Genomic DNA, 16,899 nt, shown 5'->3' with positions numbered 1-16,899 from the left:
CATAAAAGACATCGTAAATGAAATAGTTGAAGAGGGCAGGAAGCAAAGTTTAGGGCTGCGATTTGCGGAAAGAAGCTTGAATCTACGGCAGAGAATTTGCTCAGACAAACACCATTTGCACGAAGCAGATTGAACAAAGTAATATGCTTGAATAAATCCAATTTAGGGGTTTTTTGTTAATAATTTTTGGTGCACTATTGTGAAATTGAATTTTAGCCCATTATTCTGAAATTGAATTTTGTTGCTTTGACCGAATACGGACATTAATGTGCATGATTTTGGGAACAAGTTTTGTTTACCAGAATGTATTAGTTTAGAGAATATGATTGGAATGATAGTTATGTGAGATTAGTTCGGTTTGTCAAAATGAGTTTGTTTTGGTTTATTTTGACAGAATATGTTTGATTTGGTTTGACAGAATGGGAATGTCATTTGATATTAGTTTCCGCATGTAAGATCATTATCATGTTTCCACTTGATTTTTTTTGTGTATTGTGTGACTTAACTTATCTTTTATCAAACAATTTTGAAAAGAATTGTTAAATTATTACGATGATTTTATAGTAAAATATTTCTAAAATGAGTACCAAAATATTTAGACGATTTATTTGAAATATAATGTGGGTTGAAATATTTCTGCTTCAATATTGTTTGAGCACAAAGGTCGACTTGGTTCGGTTGTAATTTTATTTTACGTAATTCATTTATCACCATTATTGAGTTATTATTAAAAGTAAGAAATTATAGAATTAATTTTCTTTTTTGGATGTCCATTTTTTTTAGAAGCAAATTTTAATATTTTAGATATTTCACGATCGATTTATTGATGGAAGTCGGTTCCGAAAGTGCAATATTTTTCGTTTCTTGGAAGTTGCCGCTATGTCAATGGTCTTTAGTTGATTTCAATTTCTAATGGCGCAACTCTATTAGAGATATTCTAGAGTTTAGGACAAAAATGTGCGGCTATTAATTCTGAATTAACAATATTGTAATACATGGCACCCCATGAGCAGATTGTAGTAAACCTGAACGAAGATGATGATGTCCGAAATATGATAAACCTTCATAGGTTGTTTGAAATTAAATATAATCAAATTGATAACAGTTCCAAAAGATTATCAAAGCCCAGTCAACATAATTGCTGCGAGGTAACTTCGTTATTTTTTGTTTGCATTGTTTTTATTGTTTGTTTGCAAATTTCAGAAATTGCTAAGTTGATAAATGAGTTATTGCTTGTTTTTAACTACTGTGGAGTACTTGAGTATTATTTGCTATATTTTATAGTTCAAGTTAAATTAGGTAAAAAAAATATTGAAATGTTTCCTCATGTATTTTATTGATTTGTATTAATATGGTTAGGTTTGATTTTGATGATGAAGTTTGTTCAGACGGAGGTCACGAGCTTGATGTTGGCACTATAACCAATTCTATTGATTCTTGGATTCATTGCATACGTGATGTTGGGAAAAAATTTAAAGATGCATCCGAATTCAGGATTTGTCTTAAAAATTATGTTATTGCAAGTAGAAGATATTTTAGTTAAAAGAAAAATAAAAGTGACAAGATCGTAGTTGTTTGCTGCAAAGATAATTGTGAGTGAAAAGTTATGCCTCCAAACATAAATCAGACAATTCATTCGGCATAAGAAAGTGCAACCTAAGCCATAGTTGTGGGGATGACAATTTGCGGAGTAGAGGTCACCCTAAAGCTGATTCATCCTGGGTAGCTAATGTTGTGAAGGAGAAGTTAAGGGGAGAGCCATCATATCGCTCATGTACAAAGATGAAGGACATTGAAAGATAGAGTAGAACTTGAGTATCATAAAGTTTGGGCGGGTAAAGAAACGGCAATGCATGATATTCATGGAACTGATAAGGGGTCGTATGATAAATTACGATGGTATTGTCATGTTGTTAAAGAAACAAATCCCAAGAGTTTTGTTGAATGTGAAATTGATTCGATGACAAACAAATTTAAACGGTTATTCATATGTTTTCACGCATGTCTTGTTGGTTTTATTAGTGGTTGTCGGCCATTAATATTTTAGGATGGAACTCACATTAAGAACAAGTATAAAGGATGTTTATTAGGTGCTGTGGCAAAGGATGCGAATGATGATATTTTTACACTTGTGTATGCAGTTGTTGATGCAGAAAACGATTCTAATTGGGAATGGTTTTGCTACCAGTTAAAACATGTCTTGGCATCCCAATACATCATGATATTCCGTAGCTACATTTTTTTCTCTGACCGACATCCTGGATTGATCAAAGCTATTCAGTCTGTGTTCCCTGGTAGTCATCATTTTTATTGTTTAAGACATTTGGTCGATAACTTTGTCAAGCAGGTTTGTCTTTTGTTGATTTTTCAATATTTTAGCCATTTGTTTTTGTTTATTGTTTATGTAATGTCCCAAAAATCGAAAAGTCACGTGTACCACATGCATGCAAATTATTAAATTTCTTTGGTATTTTATTAAATTCTTTTAAAGCATAAAATGCATGTTCATTTTATTAATTTGTGTTTAATTATTTTTATGCATTTTATGCATATTTATTTAATGATAGGATTTAATTCATGAAATTTTAAAGGTTCATGCATTAAAGATTTTTAAGTTTCATTTCGTGCTCGAACGAAGAACGGAGACCGGAGAATTTCCAGGAAATTATTTTAATTACATGATTTATATTTATTAATTAATATAATGTGTTTTTAAGTGTATTTTTCAAAAAAGGGGATTTTTGGGATATTTTACCCAGTATGATATTATTTAACCTGTACGCAAATTTTAGCGAATCGGGGGACTTTTTGAGGGTTCGGCTAATATTTTCAAAAACTTTCCAACATGAAATATTTTTCGGGAGTGTGTTTGGATTTAATGGGCCTATTTTTAATCTTATTGGGCTTAAATATTTTTTTAAAACTTTTAATTAAACAATTAGGGTCCATTATTTACTAATTAATCATTTAATTATTATACTAGAGCTACCCTACATCTATTATGTACAACAACCGACACCCCATTCAAATTTAGGACCCTTGGTTTCAGAAAATTAAAGGGAGACACCAATTTAAAGCCACGGTTTTTGGTTTGTTCTTGCATCCAAGGCTATCTGGCGCTCCTCTCTTCTTCCTCGTCACATTTTTACATCATCAAGGCACGCTAAGTACTTTCGTTTCTGCATCATTTACGCTGTATATTTGTTGATGTGTGTTAATTTATGGGTGGAATTCTCGATCCAGCTTGTTACATAGAAATGGGTTTGGTTTTGCTTAAAAACATGCACCCTTTTTATTCTCTAATCATGTTTCTTCAAGTGGTTGTGCAAGGGGCTGTTGGCTGCGCTTGTTAAGGGGGCTGAGACATGTCATGTTCGAGGGAAATAGGGCTGGAGTTGGCTTTCGGTTGAAGCTTGTGTAGATCGAGATGGGTGTCAAGTTTTGACTCGGTTTTTGGGATAAGTTGAGTACAAGGATTAGCTAACCACGCAGGGACCTAGCTGAGTCTTAGACCAGACTCTGGTAGGTCTGAGAGAAGTCTTGGAAGGGCTCGAAGCGTGCTAGAACCTCAGGCTTAGCAGACCGCACGCTTGAAGATGGGAGCTCGGGTGTAGTGGTTTCGGGTTCTAGCGCTCGTTTCTGTTGTGTAAGTTGCATGGGGCCGTGAGCTTATGTTCTTGGGGTTCAGAGGGCCCTAGGGTGGTCTAGGAAAGGATGAGTAGCAGCTGTTCCCATCAGAGTTAGGCGAGAGTCGAAATAAGGAAAGTTGGTGGCTTGGGTTTTCGGATTAGCACGTGCTGGAAATTTCAGCAGCTTGCTGGCCTATTGTGCGAGTGTCTAAGGGTCAGATTTTAAGGTTTTTAGGACCTTTAGATGTTTTTAAGATATGACAAAAAGTTGGAAAAAATTCGGTTAAGTTTCGAGTCGATTCGGGTTAAAATCGGGACACCGGTCCAAGTTTTAAAAACAATTCGGTTAAGTTATGAAATGAGCTCGAGTTTACATCTAGGAATGATTATAAATAAGTTTTGGGATGTTTTAAGGAGTTTGTTAAGTTTCGGATCAAAATAAAGAGTTTTGGATTTATCCGGGATTTAGTCGCCGCACAAAACGTAAATTAAAGAATTAATTGAAACGCCTAGATTTAAGCTTAATAAAATTATAGGAAAATTATATTTAAGCTCAAATAATTATTAGAAGTCTAAGTTTTTAAATTGGGAGTTTTATGCTAAGGTTTGGTTTAATTCGGGATTAAAACTCATTAATAGGTTATATTTATAGATTTAAGCCAAATAAAAATATGGGAAAGTTTTTGTAGGCTTAAATAATTATTTGGGACGTCTTAGAGTCAATGGAATTAAGAAAATAGTCAAAGAAATGAAATTTTACGTCTAGGAGAAAAACGATAATTTTGGGTTTCCAGGGGCAAAATGGTCATTTTGCACCCGGGGAAGATTTTGGTCCTGGCAGCGCCCTGAGCACATTTTATCATCATGTTTTAAATGTTTATGCATCATGTTTATGATTTTTACGCAATTATGATAAATACGGTGCATGCTTGGTTTAAAGGAAAAAAATTACGTATATGCATGATTTTATTAAGTGATGAATATGGTGACACGTTTTGAAGGAAGTGATTTAGTTGTGACTAACACGATGACACAATGACATGATGATATGATCGGAGATATCGTGAGGGAAAAGGCCCTAGAGGGAGCCCGTTTACGGGAGAAGGTCCCAGAGGGAGCCCGACGATCGTATTTCCATTGACATGATATGATGATATGATAGGCCAATGCCCAGTTGACGAGTGAGAGTATCGCTGGTGTCCCCGCCACCCAGTATTGTAGTTACACGTAGATGGATCCATCGACTGACATGATGATACGAAAGTCACAGCTAATGAACTGAATTCAATTAAAAAGAAAATGTATACGTATATGATGACATGAGATGACATGCTTTAATATGATATGATTTTACACGACACGTTTACGTATATGATAACATGAGATGATATGTTTTGACACGTATATGATGATATGAGATGACATGATATGAGATAACATGATTTGACACGACATGATTTTATACGACATGTTTATGTTCATGTTTTAAAGTTCATGAAAGGTATGTTGGCATTATGATTTTACACGACACGTTTACGTATATGATGACATGACATGCTTTAATACGATATGATTTTACATAACACGTTTATGTTATGCTTTTAAGTTCATGAAAGATATGTTGAGTATGATATTTTTCACTGCTATGTGCTATGTATATGTACTTGTTATTCCTGGTACAGGCAGTGTTGAGTCTTTAGACTCACTAGGCGTGTGTGATGCAGGTGAGCTAAATGGTGAGGAGACTGGAGGTGCCGAACTCTGAGTAGGCAGACTTGGTGGGGTGACACGACCCGAGGACCACATGTTTTCCGCATTACGATTTATGAGATTGAGATGAGATGAATATATTCATACGTTGATGAATTTAAGATTTTTACTAGTTTATGTTTACGTATGATTTTGGATGAGTTTGGTTAATTTAAACTGCACTATTTTTACGGTAAGATAATTACAATTATTTTAAATGTTATTTCGACAAATATTTAAGATCATTTTTAAATGTTATATTTTTCTGTGCAGCGCATGCATGCGAAACGTTTAAATGATATTTTGAAAATGCGAGCTTTTAAAAAAAATATATTTCCGCACTTTTAAAACGAGTAGACATTACAGTTTATCAATTGGTTATTATCTTTAATGCTTTTTAAATTTAATTTTTGTAGGTTTTGCGTAGGTATCCTATCCATAACAAGAAACATTGGTCTTCTGTTTTGAAGAAAGCTGCGTACACCCCATCAAGACATGAGCTTTCGCAACATATCAAAAGCATAATCGATTCGATGCCTCTCGCCCAGGAGTTTCATGTGAGTGTGTCTCTAGAAAATTGGGCCAATTCTATGTTTGTGGTTGAGAGATGGGGTGTTATTAATAATATTGTTGAAAGCTGGAACAATTGGGTAAAACCAGCACGATATCTACCTATTGTGGGTATGATAGATAATATATGAATTCAAATAATGACCACGATGCACAAAAGACGAGAAAAAACATTGGAGATGACCAGAGAACTAAGTCCAAGAAAGGAGAAGGACGTGTCAATTGCATACAGTCAATCTCGAACCTTAAAGGTGCAAAATTCATGTGGAGCTCTGTTTGGGGTTATAGATGGGGACAAAATGTTTTCAGTGGCTTTGAATTCATGTCATTGTTCATGTCGATATTGGCAGATCTATAGGCTACCATGCAAGCATGCTTGCTCGTGCATAGAATCAAAGTCTCTGTCGATTTATCAATTCTGTTGTAGATATTTTAAAATGAACATGTACTGCCAATCTCATAAAGGAATCATAAATCCAATTCCAACATATGACATGACTGAGGGCTATCTCAATGATGGACATACCATTTATGCTCCTACAACCCGTAGCCAACCAGGACGTAGAAGGACTAAGCTGATACCTTCTCAAGTTGAACAACGTGTGACAACGTGTGGGATATGTCATGAGCGAGTGCATAATAGATGAACTTGCAAAGAACCAGTGCCATAATTTGTTTGATTGACATAGACATTAATACTATATCGTTTCATTCAATTATCTTTATTTTATTGTAATGAAATTTATTTTAAAAATTCCAAATTGCTATTTTATTTTTTTAATTTATTGCAGGCACGGAAGGTTGTTCACAAAGACGTACAAGATGTGGTGGCATTAGGTGAATATTTTTGGGTTTGTAATTGATAAGACTACTGTGTTACTATCAAACTCAATTGCTTGAGTGAGATTGAAAAACTTTATGCCATTGAACAAAACATTGGATTTTGTGTTTGTAATTGCAATTTGTAGATGCGTTATGAAGTGATTATGTCGTATAAGTGAAACTACAAGTGAACAAAACAGTTTAATGATTATGTAATAATCACTTCATAACGCATCTACAAATTGTAATTACAAACACACAATCCGATGTTTTGTTCAACGGCATAAAGTTTTCCAATCTCACTCAAGAAATTGAGTTTGATATCAACACAGTAGTCTTCTTCATTACAAACCTCAAATACTACCTAATACTTGTAAATTGAACAGATTCATTGTTGGTTTACAAAAAATATGACATGCCATCAACGCATGATAAGTCTTATCATCACGTCAAAACTTAAAATAAAAAATGGCTACCATAAATGTAATGCTCCAAATGGTCGATTAATTCAAGAAACAACACCAACTTACAAAAACCAACATTGTTATCCTCATCACTCATCATTCATCTCATGAAAAAATCATTTTAAACCTTCGAACAAGCCTTGTTCATCAGACAAAACCGCCGAAGCAATCCGAGCATCTATACCCTTCCATTGATGTCTTCCATTCTTCATTCCAAAATGTCGGGTTATCTCTAGCAAAACATTCACCCCATAGACAAACATAAACACCACAATTCAGATAATTTGTTGCCGACATTTTAACGCAATCACTTCACCTTTGCCAATATTACAATTTTTCACATTCCAAAGATATCCAGACATAAATTTGGCCTAAAAAAGCAATTCAATCAATATTAGTTTTCCAAGAAATCATAAATAATGTGTGTTGTGCACTTTTGTTTTTTTAAAAAAGTTCTTTTTTGTATCTGAATTACAATTTTCTTTGCTGCACTTTTGTAAACAGGACCACTAAGATAATGTCTTAGTGTGAAATACTTATCGCCTCGAGTATACCCGAGCAAGATCCAATGAGCTCTGTAACTAATCGGGAAAATTATGTGCTTACAGCATTCTAGAACCTCTTTGTTTAGTTCAGACAACTTGCTCAATATACTTCCGTCCAACTGTGATGTAAATTCTGAAAAATCTTTATCTTTCACCCTCTTCTGCTTCATTTTCTCGAGCATCTGAATCACGTTAATCTATGCAAATTTTAAAAAATATTGTTAACTATCTTTTTGATGAAAATATTCTTTAATTAACATAAATAATTTGTACCTAGACATTGGGAGACATGCAGTATATGTCATGCCCATATTTATGTTTTCTAGTGCTCAAAGTATTGAAATAGGCATGAATAAGATCATATCGTAGTTCGATGTCGAACAAACAAAGCAGTAACTCGTGCCCATGCAATATTACGTCATCATCTTGCCACACTACACCACTACAAAGCCAAATAACAAACTTAACAACTCAAACGAACAAAAAATGACATATTATGATTTCGGAAAAATTAAAAAAAAATATCTTTTTACCCCCAAAATATCCCCGCATATGTACTTTCCAGTAATGTTTCTCTCTTCCTTTGATATTTGATCATGACCATCATAGTCTTGTCTTCCTCGTAACTCCTACAAAGATTCCTCTACGGCACTTTTAGTTGTACCTTTAACATCAATATCATCCTATATAAAAACAAGAAATATGAAAATACGAAATTCATTAACAAAATTTAAGCACCAACAAATCATAGAAAATATAAATTATTTTTAGGTATTGTCAAACATATGAATTCTAAATTACCAGATCCAATACGAGTGATGATTCTTGTTTTCTCTTGCGCTTTGGGGTCGTACTAGGGGGTGTCATATAGTCAAGACGTTTTCTCTTTTTCAACCGATCTGTTATTTTTTGAATCGTCTTCACAATAGATGATTTTGGATTATAAATAATCATTTCTTTCCCTTCTTCAATGTCAGTACCTACGTGCACGTTGTCTCCAGAATTTGTGTTCATTTCCACTTCGTCCACAACCACTCTCACATAACTCTCCACTTTAACGTTGTCTTCTGTGTTCGTTTTCACTTTGTTCTCAACCACTTCATTCAAACTTTCAACTGCAGTATCAACATGTACATCCACATCTTGCTCGGTATGACCTTCATCATACATAGGTGTCGCATCCTTGAAGACAAATCGGGTTGTATCATCTTCAACCACTTCATTTTTTTCCTTCAACGCTTTAATCTTATTTTCAAGTCTTTTTATCTGATCCAACAATTCTAAATCATTGTATCGAGACTGAACCTGAAAATATAAGTGCTCATTAAATATGGTAATTCATTAAATAGTATATTATTAATAAATGACTATTATCAATTACAAATGTTTACCTCAACAATCCTCTCTATATCATCAACGAGTTTTTTTCCTCCTCGAATGGTTTGATCGGCACAATCTAACAACATTAAAGACTTTGTTGGCGAACACCTTGAGTAACCCTCTTTAACAAAGGGTCCAAGTTCTTCATCATTATCAGCCGTATTTTCTTTACTCTTCTTTTTAGTCTTCGTCATTCTAATTTACATAAAAATAATTACAATCTTAGACACGAATAATAACTCAAAAAATGTCACAGTAAATTGACACGAATAAATCAAGAAGTTACACAAATAAATTGGTTCAAACATGAACAATCAATCTCAAATAAATATCTCACGACAGTACATAATGATCTTACATGTGGAAACATGATAATGATTTTACACGCGAAAATTAATATCAAATAACAATTTCATTCTGTCAAACCAAACCAAACCAAACCAAACACATTCTGTCAAAATAAACCAAAACAAACTCATTTTGACAAGCCGAACTAATATCACATAACTATCATTCCAAGCATATTCTATAAACTAACACATTTTGTTAAACAAAACTTCTTCCCAAAATCATGCACATTAATGTCCATATTCGGTCAAAACAAAAAAAGTTCAATTTCAGAATAATGGGCTAAAATTCAATTTCACAATAATGCACCAAAATTTATTAACCAGAAAAAAACGTAAATTGGATTTAATCAAGCATATTACTTTGTTCAACCTTGTTCATTCAAATGGTGTTTGTCTGAGAAAATTCTCTGTCGTAAATTCAAGCTTCTTTCCGCAAATCGCAGCCATAAACTTTGCTTCGTGCCCTCTTCAATTATTTCAGTTCCGGTGTCTTTTATGGGACCGATGGTACTTTCCGCAAATCACAATCCTATTACGGACATACAACGTCATAAATCCATTTGTGTATTGAAAATGGGATTGAAGAAAATAAATTGTTTTTACGCACAAAAACCATTACAACTACAAAAATGATGACAAATAAACGATAATTGAAATGTGTACACTTTAATCGTCTTTATTAGTTTTATAAAATGAAGCGCCTATTTTCTCCTCCTCAGGTACGCTGCTTCGACCCAGAATTTCAGGGTTTAGCAACGTTTCCGGCAACAGGACGACAATGGATGTTGGGACGTGTGGTTTGTGCTTGTAGGTACTTTGCTTTGTTGGGAATTTTCTACACTTGGTTACGCAGATTTACGGTTTTGAATGACAGATTTGTGGGAAGATTCAATTTTCATAGACCTGCGAAAAATATGGTAAATTGTGCCGATGGGGAACGGGAAAGGGGTTTCATAGATAATAGCGAGTAGGAAATTGAAGAAAAAACAAACGATTGCTCGCACAGAAGAGAAGAGGAGTGGGAAACGGGAAGGAGGAGTAGAAAGAGAAGATGATCAACAAAAATAGGGATTCATACAATTTTTTATTAATTAAAAAAGGGTAAGAAGGTAAAAACACATGAAACATGGAGTAAAAAATAAGTTGGATTTTTGTCAGGTATTAAAACAAAAAAAAAAAACTGATGGGGACTAAATCTTAAATAAATAAAAGCTATATGTATTTTTCTCCAAATTGATCCTCTAATTTCCTACTAAAATAAACATTTTTGGCAAGATTTTAAATATCTAAACTATATGCACAAAGCAGTCACACGTTTTCACATATCTTTATCCATAAAATATGTCAACCCTGCTATATTAACAATAATAAGTAATACTTTGGTATAAAAATAATATTTTTTATGAGTTAAATTGGATATCTGTCTCACAAAATTGACTCATGAACTCACATCACGAAAGTTTTTGTGATATATATAGGTTGATGTTCTTAATGATTTGATATTATGATATGAATTAGTTTTTACGAAAATATCATATTCATTAAATAAATAAAAATTTTAACATAATTTATTCATAACTACAATGTCTAATCCATTTTAAAAAATTCAACAATTCACAGTATTATCTCTACAAATAGTATATTTAATATAATTGTATTATCTTTATCCAAATAAAAATTTAAAATTATAACAAAATTTTATGAATTAACTTGATCTATCAATGATCATATACTTAATAATCATATTTTACGTAATAAGTACTAGTGCCCATAATTACCTTTAAAACCAAATGACAAAATGGTAGCATCTCGACTATATTTCAACTATCTGCATGCTTGTGTAATATACACCGCTAATTTCATTCAAACTGGAATAATCAAGTAATGCGAATATAGACTTATTTAAGCTGTTTTTAATTCGACTAAAAAAATAATCCGATCACTTCAATGTACTTAGAAAACAAAAATTTCTAATTGATATTATACAGTTCGATTTGATCAGTAATCGAGCCGATCGAATGACCTCCTCTATCGGCCGTGACGTCGTATTTTATCAAACTTAAAACATACTATATATGAATATATACACACTAATCTCTACGTACATGTGTGTGATACAGTCGTTTACAATAAAGCGCAGCCAGATGCCAAAAAAGGGATGTATGATTACCTAAAAGGCTATGATCTCACGGAACAAGACTTCCAGTGGAAATTTGGAATACTGGAAATAGATAGCAGGTAAGAATATATGGTTGGACAGATCCTTAGTATCACAAATTTTCTGATCAACCATCTTCCCTGAGACACCTTATATTATAAACAGACACGTCGAGCTGGGAATCCAAACAATTAGCATCTCAACCTCACGAAAAAGACGCCGAGAAAATTTATTTATAACAGGTGGTATGAGAAAGCCCCGCAGCATAGAACACAAGGACTCGTTAAGATATTGGTGGGTGCAAACAATAATGACTTCTATTTTTGTCATCGTGAGCCAAAACAAGCAACAGATCTAGACAATTACATATCGATATTGCTAGGCGAGCTAAATACCGTCAAGACCACAGATTTCATAAAAACACGAGGCTAACTAGCAACGGGTTCCCACCAGTCAACCCAACCATTAGACAGCCCCACCGTTGGATTCCCACTCTCTTTCAGGCCAAACAATTTGAATGGAAGCCAAGTTCTTAGAAACAAAGATTTTGTTGCTGAAGTTCACCAAGACACCAAGATCAGCAATGAGTAAAACCACACAACCCCTCGATGTTCATGCAGTAAACGGGTCGTTGAAAATGAACCATGCAACCAGCAAATATGCTAAGCACAGTTTGGAAGGTGAATGGCCATGTGCTTCAGGGAGAACTTCCTTTTATAAATCATCACCCACCACTGTTGTATACTGCAAGACAGTGCTTCTGACACTATATTTTATACCTAACAGTAAAAGGCGCAACTGTATTTTAGTTGAAACATTCCATGTTGATTGTTTTGCCACAGAGACAGCCACACACCACAATAAGGGCAGATGCTTCTACACATGGTAGGCATAAACTATATATCAGAAAATTGTCCAGAAACAGCACGAGGAAACCTAGAATAACACTGTTCTTGTCACAAAAGCTAAAATGTATATATTATACCCTTCACAAATAACACAGGTTTAGATATGTCATATACTTGCATATCAGGAAACAAGCAATTTTTTCTATCCCCACCTCAACATAAAGATAGTGAAAACACATATTACAAAACTAACGAGGATATTTATATTTCTTAGCGAGCTAATACTATATAGCAGTACCCCTGATATAGAACGACTCCACTTCTCCAACCCATCAATGAAAAGATCTGCGAGAAAGAATGTTACTGCAAAACTATACAAGAAGTAAGTGTGAGAATAAAATGGCCAGAGTGCAACAGAAGCCGATATCACATTGAGATATCTAATCGACTATGTGTGTAGAAATTCTTAATCAACGTAATGAAATGGAGAGTCTTGAAGATTTTTATTATGATCCTGAGATCATCTATGTAAATAAGAGAAGGCCAATAAAGCAACATAACTGACTAGAATTTTCTCCCAGCACAGAGAACGCTGGCAAGCCTGCCAAAGACTGGAGTTTTGTCTCTAGAATAATAAAAAAACTCGCCAAAGAGTTAAAAATTCTAATCAATTGCATAAGTCATCAGAAACGGGAAATAAGCTAATGAGATTACATTATAGAGGAACACTGCTTACAAGCCTAGCTCCAACTTGATCAAGTTGCTTCACCATAGATAAAGCCTTCAAGTTACCTTCTTTCATGAAGGCCTCAACCATTCTCTCGCCAATTTCTGTACCCCTCTCTTCATCATCCGTCACCGCGACGGCAGTCGGCCCTGCCCCACTTATCGTACACCCAAATGCCCCAGCAGCGATTGCAGCTTTCTTTACTGCCTCCATTCCCGGAATCAATGGAGCCCTCCTTGGCTCGACTATCTTATCCGATGACAACGCCCTGCCCAATCCTTTCAAGTCTCCTTGCAAAATAGATGCAACCAATGCCCCAGCCTGGCTAGAATTCCACACATGGTGGGACATGGTGATTTCTTGTGGCAATACAGCTCTCATTTTCTTGGTGGGAGCTTCAAATTCCGGATTTACTAACACAAAGAATAGTTTGTTTTCTGGAGGGAGCTTTAACTGCATTAGTTCAAGAGGCTCATAGCTTCTAACCAAAACGAAACCTCCCATGATAGACGGAGCTATATTGTCAGCATGGTAGCCGGAGACCTTCGCCTCCGACACAAGCCCCGCGATAACCAGTTCTGACGGAGACAACAGCCCTCCGAAAAGCTCGTTAACGGCCACTGCAGCAGCAGCCGCACTTGCTGCGCTGGAGCCTAGACCACTGCCGAGGGGTAGACCCTTCTCGAGGGAGAGGGAGACGCCAACAGATCGAACTTTCAGCATCTTCATGACAGCGATGGCAGCGATACCAGCGCAATTCCACAACGGATTCTTGCTGAGCTTCGACCCAGCTCCGGAAATCTCGGAAATGGAAACCTCACCAGGACGAACATCCGGGTCGACTCGAAGGTTGACATAGTCTCCGATCCCATCCACAGCGCAACCCAGAAAGTCGAAGCCCGGACCCAGGTTGGCGACTGTAGCAGGGGCGAAGGATTTGACGGAAGTGAACACAGGTTGGGGTTCTACAACGGTGACTGCTACGGATTTCGAATTGAAAGATGGTTGAGCTGAGGCAGATACACTGAATCTCAAGAAAGATGAAAGATGGAAGTGAGAGGAAGAAGACGGAGATTTGGATAATCTTACAGTGGAGGTGGGGCTGAAAACAGGATTCAAGCTCATTTCACAAGAAGATATGGCCATCGTTTCTGGGGTCTGCGAACGGACCACAGGGCGGCACGCCTCCTACAATGTCTTCCGCCGATATTGCTTCTTTGTTTCGTGCTTCATAGTGATCCAAACCTTGAACGTGACGCTCTGAAACACTTGGGCACTATGAATTTGCAGATAGAAAATATTGAAGAACACAGAAGAGTGGCGCAGTAGAGGTATTGGAGAAGAAGAGACGACACAGACTGAACAAGAAATTAGGGATTCCAAATCACAGAATTTGTTGGTGCATGTATTTATTTTTTTTTTGAAAAAAAATATTATTTTTAAAAGCAAAAATGATATTACTATTTTATTTTTAAGCAGCATCTTAGCATATAATTACTTGTGTTTTTTAATTTTTAATACAACTGATGCATAGAATAATTTATGGGACTTAAATATGCCACCCAAGGTTAAAACTTTTGTGTGGTCGTATGGTACAGAATTGGTTCTCTACAAGAATAAATCTTCAGAACAAGCATTTTCTGGTCTCGTCCACCTGCGTAAACCGTAATTCCATGCTAGAACAACCCTGTCATCTATTCTATACATGCCAATTTGCTCAAGCTTGCTGGGAGATATCCTCCGTGAAGATCGAAGTCAATTCAACTCTCCTCGAGATCGAGAACTTTGCTGATTGGTTCTTTAACATCCTGGAAAGTTTGGATGTCGAGAGGAGGCAGATTTTTGTAATGATTCTTTGGGGTATCTGACACTCGTGTAATGAAAGAGTCTGGAACAACAATTCAGTTTTCCGCAAATCGGACGATTACATATGTCATTGACACACTTAATGAATGGCTTGCTCTAAGAACGGTAGAAAAACAACCAAAACAACAGACGAACATCAGCATATATGTGGTCTGAAGGAAAACCATGGAAGATTTCTTTAAGTGTAACGTGGATGCGGGTTTTGGTACCGATAAAAGATCATTTACGGTTAGCATGGTAATTAGGGACTCAAATGGCTCCTTCATAATTTGCAGAACCAGTCTCCACCATGGAGCAACACTGGTAAAGGAAGTAGAAGCACTCGCAATCCATGAAGCTCTAAGCTGGATAAAAGACATGAGCTACGACAAGATAATAGTGGAAACAAACTCAAAGATATCAACAGATGCAATCCACTCTTACACATAAGATCTTACTGAATTTGGCATCACTATCACAGTCTGTCGTGCTATCACTAGGAATCAAGGTTTACTTAAAATTGAACACATTAGGAGACAAGCAAATAGAGCCGCTCATACATTCGATAAAACGGTTCTTCAACAAGCTTGTTTTGGTATTTCTGTTGTAATGACAATTTCTATTAGCACTAGCATTATGAACGATTGTAACTCTCAACTTGAAGTTGAATAAATGATGCTGGTTGATATTCAAAAAATAATAATAATTCTTATTTCTCATCCAAAATTAACTTTAAATAGATGATACTCTGATTTTTTTTTGAAATAAAAACAGAATGTCAGATAAAAATAACCAAAAAAATACGAATTAAGACTAAAATTTGATTTTAAAAAAATATATAGTACTAATATTACAATGTTTTCTAAATATTAATTGTAATTTAATTTTCTGGGCATACAAAGTTTTTTTATTTTTATTTTTTAATACACTTTTTTGTCTTTCTGTATATCTAATGTGAATAACATGCAATTTATTAGCTTGTTATGAACAAAAGAAATTGAAATATGAAAGGATAAACAAATCATACGGGATTAAAAAAATTGACAAGTAGATAAAATGTTGACAAAAACTTATAACATCTTATTGAAATAATTTTCACTGAAAAAAGAAATATCTATATCTATATTATTTATATTATTAAGTGTGAGACATTTAGAATAACTAACTTAGATGACACCAAAATATTTAATTCTATAATTATGATTTTTACCCTACTAAAATTCTTCAGTCACTTCATATTTTACATAAAAAAAATCTAAACAAATTTCTCTTTTAAATCAAACAACTCTTCTAAATTGAAAATAATTTTTTGTTAATTATTTTTTTATTATTTGATCAAATTAAAAATAATAATAACACATGCAACGTGTGTGCATATTTTATTAGTTATATTTAAATATATGAAGCTTTTACATATTTGATATTCACACACACACACACATATATATATATATATCAAATAATAGGTGCAATTAACTAAATGTATGTTATATTTGCTTGCTAAGAAAATAAAACAATGTCAATTAAAGTTGGGGTAGGTTGCGCTGCCTAAGCATTAACAAGTTGATCTTAATAAATAATGTTAAAAGTACAACGAAATAATGTTAAAAGTACAACGAATATATCGTATGATTATATTTACAATAATTATATCGTGAGATTTTGGTTTTAGGTCACAAAATTTTGTATTGAATTTATTTGGAGATTTTGATAAATGAAATTTTTGTATTGTAAGAATTGTTGTACAAAATTAACTGTACATATAGCATCATCACTCTACCTTAAATAATACCTGAATGTTTTAAATATCAT

General features: G+C 34.5%; 2 protein-coding genes across 11 annotated transcripts; both read right to left on the bottom strand.

Annotated features, from left to right (window-relative positions):
• Positions 1–8,408: 8,408 nt before the first annotated feature.
• On the bottom strand, positions 8,409–9,353 carry LOC142521979 (uncharacterized). Its single transcript, XM_075625152.1, has 3 exons — positions 9,171–9,353; positions 8,581–9,084; positions 8,409–8,462 (listed from the first exon to the last, which is right to left on the bottom strand). Exons 1-3 carry the CDS (start codon positions 9,351–9,353, stop codon positions 8,409–8,411), a joined length of 741 nt encoding a protein of 246 aa, XP_075481267.1.
• Positions 9,354–11,658: 2,305 nt separating this feature from the next.
• LOC142522634 (homoserine kinase-like) lies at positions 11,659–14,637 on the bottom strand. 10 transcript variants are annotated; one of them, XM_075626146.1, is made up of 3 exons: positions 13,252–14,637; positions 12,814–12,860; positions 11,660–12,446 (listed from the first exon to the last, which is right to left on the bottom strand). In XM_075626146.1, exons 1-3 carry the CDS (start codon positions 14,386–14,388, stop codon positions 12,434–12,436), a joined length of 1,197 nt encoding a protein of 398 aa, XP_075482261.1. In that variant the 5' UTR covers positions 14,389–14,637; the 3' UTR covers positions 11,660–12,433. The 10 variants fall into 10 exon arrangements, with proteins under 10 accessions (XP_075482257.1, XP_075482261.1, XP_075482267.1 ...); XM_075626145.1 differs by lacking the exon at positions 11,660–12,446 and adding an exon at positions 12,549–12,603; XM_075626142.1 differs by lacking the exon at positions 12,814–12,860 and having other exon boundaries at positions 11,659–12,543.
• Between the last annotated feature and the right edge of the window lie 2,262 nt (positions 14,638–16,899).

The sequence above is a fragment of the Primulina tabacum genome, chromosome 13 (genome assembly GCF_025594145.1).
Source record: "Primulina tabacum isolate GXHZ01 chromosome 13, ASM2559414v2, whole genome shotgun sequence".
In the NCBI taxonomy this organism is placed as follows: Eukaryota; Viridiplantae; Streptophyta; class Magnoliopsida; order Lamiales; family Gesneriaceae; genus Primulina; species Primulina tabacum.
Note: the sequence above shows the minus strand (reverse complement) of the source record. Positions and strands in the feature narration are given on the sequence as shown.